This window comes from Lycium barbarum, chromosome 8, assembly GCF_019175385.1.
Source record: "Lycium barbarum isolate Lr01 chromosome 8, ASM1917538v2, whole genome shotgun sequence".
Classification (NCBI taxonomy): Eukaryota; Viridiplantae; Streptophyta; class Magnoliopsida; order Solanales; family Solanaceae; genus Lycium; species Lycium barbarum.
Window position 1 is genome coordinate 103,749,171 of NC_083344.1, and position 13,453 is coordinate 103,762,623.

At 32.6% G+C, this 13,453-nt stretch overlaps 1 protein-coding gene across 1 annotated transcript; it reads right to left on the reverse strand.

Moving 5' to 3' along the window:
• Nucleotides 1-203: 203 nt before the first annotated feature.
• On the reverse strand, nucleotides 204-7,582 carry LOC132608063 (cytochrome P450 CYP82D47-like). Its single transcript, XM_060322137.1, has 5 exons — nucleotides 7,313-7,582; nucleotides 6,649-7,012; nucleotides 3,875-4,182; nucleotides 2,742-3,209; nucleotides 204-463 (listed from the first exon to the last, which is right to left on the reverse strand). Exons 1-5 carry the CDS (start codon nucleotides 7,577-7,579, stop codon nucleotides 311-313), a joined length of 1,560 nt encoding a protein of 519 aa, XP_060178120.1. The 5' UTR covers nucleotides 7,580-7,582; the 3' UTR covers nucleotides 204-310.
• Between the last annotated feature and the right edge of the window lie 5,871 nt (nucleotides 7,583-13,453).

A 13,453-nucleotide genomic window follows, 5' to 3' on the forward strand; every position in this document is an offset into this window, starting at 1 on the left:
CATGGCATTTAAATTTCGGATTGCTTGCTTTTCCAAAAGTAGATTTCAAACTTAGCTTGCATTAGTGCTTTTAAACAATCTAGTATACAGTGAAACAAGTGCAAGCTGGGTCATTTATGTTGTTTGAAGCTACTTATTGAAGGTTATACTTCCGTATGATATGATATGACTGTTGAGATGAAAACAGTGATTTAGAACTACTTTTCTACAAACTAGTACGTAAGGCATCCTGGAGTTGCATCGATATGGATCAAGCTAAGGGTACTTGGCATAGTTACATATATTGATTTGACCAGAAAAGGCCAGCATTTCATTTGTAAAGACTAGAATCCAAGCGTGGAGTAAGATGAACATCGAGTGGAGAAGCTTTGAGAATTGTCAGTCCAAAGCTCTCACTCATATCAATTGGTTCATCCGAAGGCCTCTTAATTTCAAACCCCTGTAGCAGCACAGCTAGCCGGAGCTAAAATGGCATATTTTTACAGCAATTAGACCAAAATAGGCTGTCTTTTTTTTTTTATACCCAAATGGGTATTTCGTTGAACATTCAACGAAATACCCCAGTTACTGTTCATAGCAGCAACTCTTTTTTTTTTTTTTTTTTTTTTTTTTGCTATTTCGTGGATTGTTCCACGAAATAGCTTTTTTTTTAATTTTTTTTGGCATTTCGTGGAACAATCCACGAAATAGTTTTTTTTTTTTTTTTTTTTTTTTAATTTCGTGAAAAAAATGATTTTTTTTTTACATATCATGACACAATCCACGAAATAGATGTTTTTTTATTTTATTTCGTGAATAAAAAAAGAAATAGGAAATTATAATTTTTTTTTTGTTTTTGCATTTCGTGTATTAAAAAACGAAATAGGATAAATTTTTTTCTAATTTCGTTCGTATAAAAAGGAAATTGGAAAATATATATATATATATATATATATTATTTCGTGTATTAATGAAGGAAATTGATTTGTTTTTTTATTTTTTTTGCATTTCGTAATCTAATGAACGAAATAGGTTTTTTTTTTTTTTTTGTATTTAGTGAATAAAAAAACGAAATAGGAAATTATATACATATATATATATATATATATTTTGCATTTCGTGTATTAAAAAATGAAATAGGAAAATAAAAAATAGGAATATATATATATATATATATATATATATATATATTTCATTCATGTACCAATGAAATAGGATGAATATATATATATATATATATTTTTGTGTTTCATTTATAAAAACATTTATATATTCACGAAATAAAAAAAAATCTTATTTCGTTTTTTAATAAACGAAAAAAAAAATAGTTGTAAAGTCAAGACATAACTTTATTTTAAATATAAATATAATTCTAAAAAATATAGGGAGAAAAACTAGTTGTAAAGTCGTCAAACTTTAGATGGTCATAACTTTGTGCTCGGACGTCCGATTTACGCGATTTTTTTTTTGATTTTGGGTATTTTTCCGAGATCTATGCACACAAACTGCCGTTAGGCGGGTTGGCCGAGCCGATTTTTAAAAAAACGCCTTTTATCACATTCAATTTCAAATTTTCCCCAAATTGGCATGAAATTTTCAGTTTTATTTACTTATAAGATGATGATACGCAATAGATTTCAACGTAAAAATCCAGGGATAATGTATCTGTGAATGTCAATTTCACTTCTGCGGTTTCAATTTTTGAAAATAAAGCTGACTAATTTTCTCGATATATAAAGTTGACTAAAATAACCTTACAGTTAAACACTAAGTTTTTTGAAAAATATATTTTAAAAAAATTAAAAAATGGCTTTTAATCAATTTGGAATATATATATATATATATAAGATCAATTTCAAAAATATATAAAAAAACTGTTTTTTTTTTTATATTTCGTGGATTGTTCCACGAAATATGTTTTTTTTATTTTTTTATTTTGCATTTCGTGGAACAATCCACGAAATATTTCATTGGTACATGAATGAAATATATATATATATATTCCTATTTCATTTTTATATAAACGAAATGAAAATAAAATTATTTTCCTATTTCGTTTTTTAATACACGAAATGCAATATATATATATATATATATATATATATATATATATATATATATATATATATATGTATATAATTTCCTATTTCGTTTTTTTATTCACTAAATACAAAAAAAAAAAAAAAAAAAACTTATTTCGTTCATTAGATTACGAAATGCAAAATAAAAATAAAAAAACAAATCAATTTCCTTCATTAATACACGAAATAATATATATATATATATATATATATATATATATATATATATATATATATATATATTTTCCAATTTCCTTTTTATACGAACGAAATTAGAAAAAAATTTATCCTATTTCGTTTTTTAATACACGAAATGCAAAAACAAAAAAAAAATTATAATTTCCTATTTCTTTTTTTATTCACGAAATAAAATAAAAAAACATCTATTTCGTGGATTGTGTCATGATATGTAAAAAAAAAATCTTTTTTTTCACGAAATTAAAAAAAAAAAAAAAAAAGAAGCTATTTCGTGGATTGTTCCACGAAATGCAAAAAAAAATTTTAAAAAAAAGCTATTTCGTGGAACAATCCACGAAATAGCAAAAAAAAAAAGTTGCTGCTATGAACAGTAACTGGGGTATTTCGTTGAATGATCAACGAAATACCCATTTGGGTATAAAAAAAAAAAGACAACCTATTTTGGTCTAATTGCTGTAAAAATATGCCATTTTGGCTCTGGACTCCAACTTGAAGGCCCAGAGAAACTCCAGGGCACATTCTTCTTCCGCTACCAAATGGAATCAACTCAAAGTGATTGCCTCTAACATCAATATCTTTGTGAGTCGTCAAGAACCTCTCTGGCTTAAATTCGCGTGGATTTGGCCATATTTTAGGATCATAATGAAATTTCCATATGTTCACTAATAAGTGTGTGCCTTTTGGTATATTGTATCCACTAATAACACAATCCTCTATGGACTCGTGGGGTAGCAAGAGTGGTGCGGCTGGATATAAACCTAACGGTTCCTTCACAATAGCTTGAAGATAAACCAAATTCTTGATGTCCGATTCTTGGACCCATCTGGTCTTGCCAACATGAGCGTCTAGTTCATCTTGGGCCTTTTGTAGTGCTTGATAGTTGTTTAGTTGTAAAGATAGAGTCCACGTTAGAGTTACGTTCGTGGGGTCTGTACCTACCGATTGCAGAGCCTGTTGAAGACAAAACAAAATTAAGTTAATACGAAAGTGGTGTTTAACCGTTTAAATTTATAGATAAGATGGACATATACTTTAATATGATATAATGAGTAGGTAGAGGTGCTAGACTCAATAAAATTATACTAAATAAAAGTGAGATCTCACTAACAGCTTAAACATGGTCACACATTTTCAGTATCAGAGCATGTAGAGTCGTAGAGGTCAAATTAAGTAAATAAGAATGTGTTCTTTCTAGCAACTTAACTTTTTTAATGAAATGGTCATAGTAATACAACAGAGTCAACCAAGCTGAACACAAAATTTCAGCAATCAGCTCCATATTCCACTAATAAAAGCAAAATAAGTAGACGACCCTTTAAATTTGTTAAAAACTTTTCATTTGGATATCTAAACTAAAGACGTGACCTATTGAACACATAAGATATGTTGAAAATGTGCTTATTGTATCTAAATGATTTTTTTTGGTCTAAAACGATCAAAGTTATATACATTGTCATTGTCAACGAGTTTAATAAGATCGGTTAATTTAACTGTCTCTGATAACCTTCTTATATACAGACACCAATCTAATTGTTACGAGGCAAATCTTATTGTGGTTTTTAAGTAGAGAAACAGAACAAATTTGGAACAAATTAGATGTCTAACTTGGAACGTACCATACATGTGGATTTGATAACGGTATCAGCATCAAAACCAAAAAGATCTTTGTCTTCACAAATGGACAACAGAACATCCATGAAATCTTCTTCATTCCCAGATTTCATTCCTCTTAATTTCCTCTTTCTTCTGTGCTTTGCTAAACAATATTCAAGAAGAGAGTCCATTTCTTTAGCAGTCTCTTTCATGGCCTTCTCGTGGCCTCCTATATCCAGCCGTCTTAGATAAGGTAAAAAATCAGCCACAAGAAAGGCTCCCATAAATTCTAAAAATCTTCTGTTTGCTTTGTGAGCCTTACTTCTTTCACCTTCATTACTTGTGGGAGAGTTAGATCTAAAATTTAATCTTTATGGTTCATAAATTCTGTGATAAATATGAGTACCAAAACATAATATTTGAACAGTAAATATTTATATGCATCGAGTGTTTACACAACCTCAATAAGTACGGATGGGGCTCCTCTCCATTTTCCCCAAGTTCTTACTTGGATAAGAAACATATGTCATGGTTAAAAATTAATGGTTGAGATTTATTAACCAAAGCAAAGTTCTAATCATGATTAGAATAATAAATATATATTTCCTTATCAGTTTTTATAATTTCCGATAATTCCTCTTTTAAAAACTTAAAAACTTCAATTAATTCGTTTTTATATGTCATGTTAATCTTTACTCAGTTATTTGTTTTGTTCCCTTTCTCTTTTAATCTATTTGGTATTTCTTTTCTTTTTTGTTTTTAACAATTAATGGCCACTCAAATTTTAAAATTGTACAAATGACTTTTATTATACAAATATTATTCTTTATTCTTTTTAATTTTTTTATATAATACATTGATTAATTGGTCATCTTACTGAATTTACTCCCACTAAGCATTTGACGTCCACTATTTCTCAATTTTATTCCCATCTGTTCAAAGAAAGAGAAAAGAACTATTCAAAAAAAAAATAAATCTCGTAACAAAAGCTGGAAAAAGAGAGAAAAGTATTTAATGTATGTATGGATGAACATCTGTAGCTAAAGTTATGGGATTTCCAATAAAATTTGAAGCAACAATATGGTATATTTTTTATCCTAACCATGATTAGGATTTTGATTTGGTTAATTAGATCTCAACCATTAATTTTTAACCATGACACATGTTTCTTATCCAAGTAAGAACTTGGGGAAAATGAAGAGCAGAGAAATGGAGAGGAGCCCCATCCCCATAAGTATATATGACACGCCTTCACAAACATAACTACCACTAAATTACAGGAGCAGTTAATTACTTAATTGATTCGCTTTATTCTCATCTTAACTTATCGCTTTATTACGGTAAATTAGTACAGTTTAGTGTAGGGATGTTCAAACGAGACCGAAAAACCAGTCCAAACCGATAAACCAAGTCAAACCGATTTAATAGACAAAACGAAAAAACGATCCAAACCGGCTTGGTTTGACTTAATAGACCGAAAACCGGCTTGGTTTGGTTTGATTTGGTTTTAGATTTTTAAAAACCGATAACATTTGGTTTGGTTTGGTGTTACCCATAAAGAAAACCGAACTAAACCGAACCGAACCGATAAATATATACATATTAAAAATATTATATATATTTATATATGTTTATTAAACTTTATCTATTTTTTAACTTCTTCATAATTTTGGACCATTCCAAGAAAAAAGTCTAGCCCATGTTCCCCAAGCCCATTTACGTTTAAAGTAAAATAAAAAATGCTTACTGAATAGTTAAAATAAAGTAATTTTTTTTCCCTCATTAGATTTTCAGTTCCCTCTTATTTCCTCCCAAACCCTGTAGACCTCTATTCTCCTCTCACAATGACAATCAAGTACAAGAGGCTTTAATCACAGTAACTTTTTCTTCCCCTTTCTTTTTTGATTACTTTTTGTATGTTCCCTAGTCTTTGTTTGTGTAATTATTTTTGTGTCTCTGAAGTTTTACTTGAATGAATTGCTTCTTTAGTCTTTCATCTTGTATGTGTTTTTTTATTTTATAAGCAGAATGGCAACTACAATATTACAAGAGGATCATATTACTTAACGTTACTGTTTTAACTCCTACAACACTTACACAGCAGTTGCTATTAAGATATTCTTACATCTTATGTGGCAAATGCATACAGTGAAAAGCTATATGTTGTCAAATTAAAGTGACAATTAATAGTAAGTTTCACTATCATAACGAAGCAATAGATTATCATAATGTCAGATGTTTCACTATTAAGAAAGGAGACCGACATGTGCAAAAGTTTGTAAATATATTAGATAATGTAGAACCTAAACTGTTAGTGCAAATAACAAGTGCAAGTTTGTAAATAAGTTTGTCAATTTTTTTGCATTATAAAAAATATTATTACAACCCGTAAAAATCGAACCAAACCGATAAAACCGACAAAACTGATAAAACCGAAACCGATAGAATTTATACTATAATGGTTTTGTTTGGTTTGGTTTGAATATTAAAAAAAAACCGCCTTAATTGGTTTAGTTTAGTTTTAGCCAAAAACCGAGTCAAACTGGACCATGAACACCCCTAGTTTAGTGTGAGTAAGTTTTTACCATACTTGTACTAACTTTTAAGGACTTTCGTATAAATCACCGACCACTTTTCAGCCAAGTCTTTGAAAAATAATTATGAAGCTTTAAATTTCACATGTGCAACTCCATGAAAATATCCTAGAGAATTTTATCTCTGAGTTTGAAACTTGATGATAGTGATTATTTTTCAATCTGAATTTTACCCTATTTTTACATATGTATAGGCTAAATACCCGTGTATCGTACTCCAAATAACATCTTTATCATAATGTTCATAATTAAATTCCCAAACCATTCCTTAATCTCCATATGCACAACACCATTTAAATTTCTACTCTTATTTTTCACCCAATAATCATAAGTCTCTTTGATAGCTGATTTCACTTCAAATTCTCGGACGTGGCTAAATAATGTAATTTGCCGAGCGGAAAGGAGCTCAGTAGTGACTATCTTCCTTATCTCTCGCCGGTAGGGCCCATAAGGAGCAAGCCCAAATATTACACAATTGTAGCCTAAGATTTCTGAAGCCATGGATTTGGGCCTATTTGCAAAGGCCATGTCATTTGTGGTGAAGCATTCTTTGGGTATTTTCGGATTTTTTTTTTTTGCGCGGATTGCCCTTTATTTGGGGTGGTCTTTAATTTTTGCCCTTCAAATTGATGGTCTTTAAATTTTACCCTTCGCTTAACACCCCAAAATTGTGGGTTCGAACCCCAACTCAGTAAAAAAAAAATCACAAGGTAGAATTTTGCAAATCTGCCCAGCAAAATTCTACCTTAAGGCAAAATTTAGGCTGTACAGGCAGAATTTCTACCTGAAGGGCAGAATTTAAAGACCGCCATTTTGAGGGGTAAAAATTAAAGACCACCCCCAGCGAAGGGCAATCCTGCAAATTGCCCTTTTGGGATCACTTACAATTACAACTTGATTTACACTAAGCTTCAATCTGAAAATGGGCCCATATTTTTCAGCCATATGGCCAAAAAGTTTGTGAGGCATTTGATGTCCACTGAGGAGGTGGAGATGGCCAATAATGGGCCATGCTCCTGCAACTTCTGGTACCCTTTTATTATTATGGGTTTTAGCTGAGAAAAATTGTTTGTGAAGAAAGAAGGAAAAAACAAAGCAGCTAACGAGTGTTAGGGCAATCAGAGAGAAATCCATGGATACAGTTAATTGGTTATGTAGTCAGTGTTCTTCAAAGAGTTTCAGAAGTGAGGATATTATAGATATAACCAGTATATATATATCTTCAAGTGACAAAAATTAATAAATAGAAAATTAAACATTGTGTAAGATTTGTTTAATAACCAACTTCTAATAAATAGAAAAAGTCAAACAAGTTCGGCACTTTTCTTTTAAAAGCAAGCCAAATACATCAATATTTTGCTGTCATTTTAAAAAAAATGTAAGCTACAGCCTAGCGTCCTACTTTTGTTTAAAAACTCGGCCAAATCCTATAATGTTTTGGTCTTTTAACTGACTATAGGTAAAAAGAAATTAAGTGTAAGATTTGTTTAATAACCAACTTTTAATAAATAGAAAAGTTAAACAAGTTCGGCACATTTCTTTTCACGCCAAATACTTTAATTCCTACTTTAATATGTGTCATTTTGAAAAAAATGTAAGCTACAACCTAGAGTTCTACTTTTGTTTAAAAAACTAAGCCAACTCCTACAATATTTTGGTCTTATTTTTTCCAAAACAAGAAAATCGCTCTGCAAATATTGCACCAAGCTCGAACCTGCATGCTAAAGCTGGTGTTGAACACCATTCACCTCTCTAGACTGTCGCGTGCTGTAACGACTAACTTTTCAATCCTGAAAAATAATAATCAAGACAGGAGAAATAGCGACAAGTAATAATATTTGATTTCAAGAATTTGTGCTGGGGTTACATTCTTTATAAAATCTTAAATAAAAAGATGCAATCCTCTGATTCTTCTCCTCACGATACGACCGTCAATCAAGGGTTTTGCTTGTTCTTGAACAACGGATTACTTGTTGCGATTTCACCACGAATGCGGAGCTAAGTTTTAATCACAAACGTGGAGGTATGGAAACTTGCCGCTCACCACTTGGAGACGAAGACTTCTTAGTATGAGCAAGACTTGCGGATCACCTTTGGAGATGACAGCTTCTCTATGGTTTTTCTTCCTCCCTTTTGGCCTTATGAAGACCCCTATAATTATTTATAGTTGCAGGGGAGAGCTAGAGTATGTATATGATTGGTTGAACCATATCATTTGAACACTTGGCGACACTTGATTGATTCTTATTTTGACTTGGCATGCTACGTCACTTATGCACGTGACACGATTTTATTGGTCCTTGACTTGCTTGATGCGGCACATCATTTGACACATGGCATGGACCTTGGGCTACTGAAGCGGGCTCATCACCTGAAGTCCGACAAGATAAATTAACTTGCCCAATTGAATTGGTGTTTCAATTAAATCCATAGATGTTGAACTTAAATAATAAACCCGATTATATTAGCCCATAATATTTGTTTGGATCAATACATCTCGAAGATCCAAATTAATTTATGGATCTAAGTTGACTAAATTTTCAGTGCTTACAAATGCCCCCTGCTTCAAGGTTTGTTGAGGTGCATGACTTGTCGAACCTTTAAAGACGAGACTTGAAGTATTCATGAGGCTATATATATATATATATATATATATATATATATATATATATATATATATATATATATATATATATATATATATATATATATATATATATATATATATATATATATATATATATATATATATATTGCATCCACAAGCTTAACCTGATAACGTGTCTAATAATCGACAATAATTTCGATGAATCCTCTAACTTCTTCAAGTCGCAAGCAGACTTTACCACCGCACGTAAGCCTAACCTTACTAGGAGAGAACAGTGACTTTCCATGCATAAGCACTTTCCATATTAGAAAAAATAGTGGCTTTCCATACATATATAAGTGCTCTCCATATACAAACACTTACCATATTAGGAGAAATCAGTGGCTTTCGATACATAAGTATTTCCATACACAAACACTTTCCATATGTACAAAAATTATATAGCAATAAAAGAAACATCCTTTTTCCTTTTCCTTCAATTTTTATTTGTTGTACCCTAGGACATATACAACCCTTTGACCTTAATATGCATTGCGTTATGTAAGGAGGTGCTAGTACTGCACTTGTTACCCTCAGATTTCACGTGCAATGTAGTCACTTTCCATATATATATGAACTTAACTGCCACATATAGTCCTAAACCTTCCATAATCTGATTTCAACTAGAACAAGGACTTCTTTGTGTAGTCCATGTAGGAACCAGCTATTAACATTTATCAATACCCTGCGTTCTCACAGTGGTTGAGTGTCAATTTGTGGCATCTTCTAGCTTGTTCGAATCCATCTCTATTGGGTAATTTTCTTCTCCTATATGTATTTTCGTCACTTTCTTCATAGCTCTGCGCGTCTGTGGAAGAAAATTCATATCTTGATGTAGAAACGTCGAAATCATGATCCGTTTGATATATCAAAAACCAGACTCGTAGAGCTACATTAGACGCGAAACTACTTGGCGCATCTTCACAAAATTATTTGTTTCTTTATGTAGGAGCGATATAATCATAAGCTATTTCTTTCTAAAGAATCAAGACTCGAAGATCCGCAACATTCCAAAAACTTACATCCAAATTCCTCATGGACAAATGGGAGTAATTTTTTTGAAGTTAGAAGAAAATATCTGCCACATTGATTTTCAGATTTGCACGCTATGTCGGCAAAATTCATATCCCAGTTAGAGGTGTTCAAATTTTGAGACGCTTGATCGTACAAAATTGTGACTCTTATGTCTGCAACATATCCAAAATTCACATCAAAATTCATTCTGGATTGGTGGGAATTAATTTTTCAATTTAACTATACGCTGGAATGCTGATTTCGCAGCTTTGTGCACTTTCGCCAGAACGTCCGTATCTTGAGATCAGAGTGCCCGAATTGTGTGCACGATCCCTCATCTTTTCATTTCTTTATCTATATGAAACCAAATGGGCGAGTCTTTATTATTGATTTGGGCGACAGCCGAACCACAGTTAGTCACCCCGCCAATGGATCTATTCTTCTCTTCCGCCGTTTGCGCCCCCGGAAACTAGACTCAGTAAATTTCGTGGCAGAAATTCTTTCAAATTTGCTGCAGTAATTTCTGAAAGTTGGTCAAGACGTCTGCCACAGCTTTGCACACTCTCACTAAAAGATTCATATCCAAAGCAAGGAGCATCCAAATTACAAGCGGTCTACACTATTAGACCTGCAACACATACATGTTTTGTAGCAAAAATCCTTCCGGATTAACTATAGAAACTTCTTGAAGCAAGCGTCTGTCGTGTCGCTTGCTTTTCAGCTTTGTGCACTTTTTCCATAAAATTCATAACTTGAGCTTGGACATTTCGAATTATGCACCGCTTGATTCTCCGAAGCAAACTACAAGTGCTATAACTATGCAGATGATGGAGACATAATTCATGTTAGATTCGACTTCTCAAACCATTTGTACTGACGTCATCATTTTAATAAATAACACACACTTGATAAAGGCACTTAAGACGAGTTGACCACAATCCCTCCTTGGCTTCAATTACTTTCACTATAGATTCTTTATATAGGATGATGTACATATAGTTTCATCCCCCTTTTTTTAATCATTAGTGTACCAATATCCTTTGGAATTGAGGCAATAAAATATCTTTTATATTTCGATGCAATTTGTCTTCTTTTCTTTTGCAATGTATGTCTTTGAAAGAATTAATGTGATCCAACTTTAATTTTGGTGACCAAATCATGGCATGCCTTCTTTTTGTTAAACTTATGCCACTGAACTTAGAATGTAACTCTAAGCGCCTACGTACCTCGGTGAAGAGGATCAAGATATAACGTAGGTCAGAAAGAGTGAGTCTTTTTTTAAGTCCTAACTTTTTCCCAGGTCGCCTCATTTGAGGTCTTCAACCTAGCGGACATTTTTTTTATTGTTGCGCCATGCACAGTTTAAACTCAGGTAGGTCAGGAGTATTCAATTTGAAGATGGAGCTTTTGTAACTTCAAGACTCTGCTTGATTTTGAAGAGATTTTTAACTTGAAAATTTAGCGAAAATTTGAAGAGCTTTGCAAATTGAAGATTCGGATTGTATTTGAAGAGCTCCGCAACTTGAAGATTTTGGTTGAATAGAAGAGCTTCATAACTTGAAAATTTGGCTTGAATTTAGGGAGCGTCATGACATACAGTTTAGGATCGTGTATCAAGAAGTATTCTAACTTGAAGATTTTGATCGATATGAGGAGATTCATGACTTGAACATATGTTACACCTCGTAGTTTCGTCCGTTGAGATTCGTTAGGCGTTACTTGTCCTAATCGTGGAAACGGGAGTTACCTTAGGATATATGAGATTACATGTTCCCATATTATGGTTATGGGGGTTTAAGCCCATGAAATGAGCTATGGAAGGATTTAAGAACAAACAAAAAAGGAATGGAGTTTATGGGAACTTTGGTAAAACTTGGCAAATTTTCGGACAGAATTTTGGTCCAAATTGGTGGGGGCATATCTCCTAGAATATGAGGAGTTTTGGTGCGTTTCTTTTGTCCAAATTGAATTTCATCGAGTCTAGTTTCCAACGCAACAAACCTCTCGTCAATGTGACGTCTGAGTAAAATGTTATGGCCATTCTACGACAGACTGTCTGAGCAGAAAATTTCTGCGGACCATTTGACGGCCCGCAGGAATTTTGACGCCCCGCAGAAAATTCTGCGGTCCGTCAAATTGACACAGCCCAGCGTCAAATGATTACAGTGACCCATATTTGACTGGGCAGTTCTACGGACCATTTTGACTGTCCGTAGGAATTTATACGGCCCGTCAAAATGGGCGCAGAATTGCCCGACGGGAGTTTAAGTTCCGCTTTATAAAATTCTTTCCACTTCATTTGGACATTTCATCTCACCAAATCAGATCCAAAAGCTCTCCAAAAACCCTCTCTTCCACTCCATAAACTAATCCAAGCCAAACCCAAGAGAGATTAAATATCAATAAGCAAGAATCAAGATACCCATGTGCTAGAGGTCTTGCTAGGGTTAATAAACTCCAAGAATTCTTTGGATATTGAAGCTAGGGTTTTTATATAAGTTGATAGCTTTCTCCAAAGCTCATTCTTATGAGATAAAAGTTTAGTTTTCATACTTATTACATACTATCAAGAATGTTTATTTGTTGAACAACTTGGGTAGAAGGAAAAAGTGGAAGATGAGTTCTAAATGTAAATTTTATGAGGTTTTTGAGTAGTAAGCTAACTTGAGATATGATTCTTAGTATGATATGGATATAATATTTCTATTGAAAGTAATAATGGTGATGAAGAAGCATTACATGAAAATGTGCTAAAATGGGTATGAAGTTGCCAGCATAAGTTGAATACAAGGATGGATTTTGAAGACTAGATCGAATGTGAATACTTAATTATGATATTATGGATATTATTGTGGTTGTTTGGGAGTTGATTTGAGATATAGTGGGAGTTGACGAAATAGGGGAAATGCTGCCCAATTTTCATTAGAACATGAATTATTCTAGTTTAAAGTGAAGAGTGTCATTAAGGCTCAACCATGATATGAATCCTTCTAAATGTAGATTATTCAAGCTTCGACGGGGAACGTTAAATAGTTAAGGAGACAAAGAGGTATGTAAGGCTAACCCTTCTTTCATTAAGGCATGGTTCCCTTGCTATATTTATCCTTTCACGAGCTCCATAATGTCTTCCAAATGACTCTATCTCTAAGGTTTCCAAAGTTTACGATTCTCGATACTTTCACGATTCTATTGCCTCTTTTATATAACAATTGATCCTCTAAGGATGAATATAACAAAAATGATGATGTTAAGGATGACGATGATACTCATGAACTCCTATGTATACGAACTTAAGTATGTATGACTATTATGTAACACCGAGCCTATATGGCCGGGTATGACACCTA

Coding starts and splice junctions, on each gene's coding strand:
- LOC132608063 (XM_060322137.1), bottom strand. CDS start 7,579: ATGGATTTCTCTCTGATTGCCCTAACACTCGTTAGCTGCTTTGTTTTT. Junction 7,013..7,312: donor TTGTAAGTGATCCCAAAAGG/GCAATTTGCAGG, acceptor GCAAAAAAAAAA/AATCCGAAAATACCCAAAGA. Junction 3,210..3,874: donor TTATCAAATCCACATGTATG/GTACGTTCCAAG, acceptor TGTCTTCAACAG/GCTCTGCAATCGGTAGGTAC.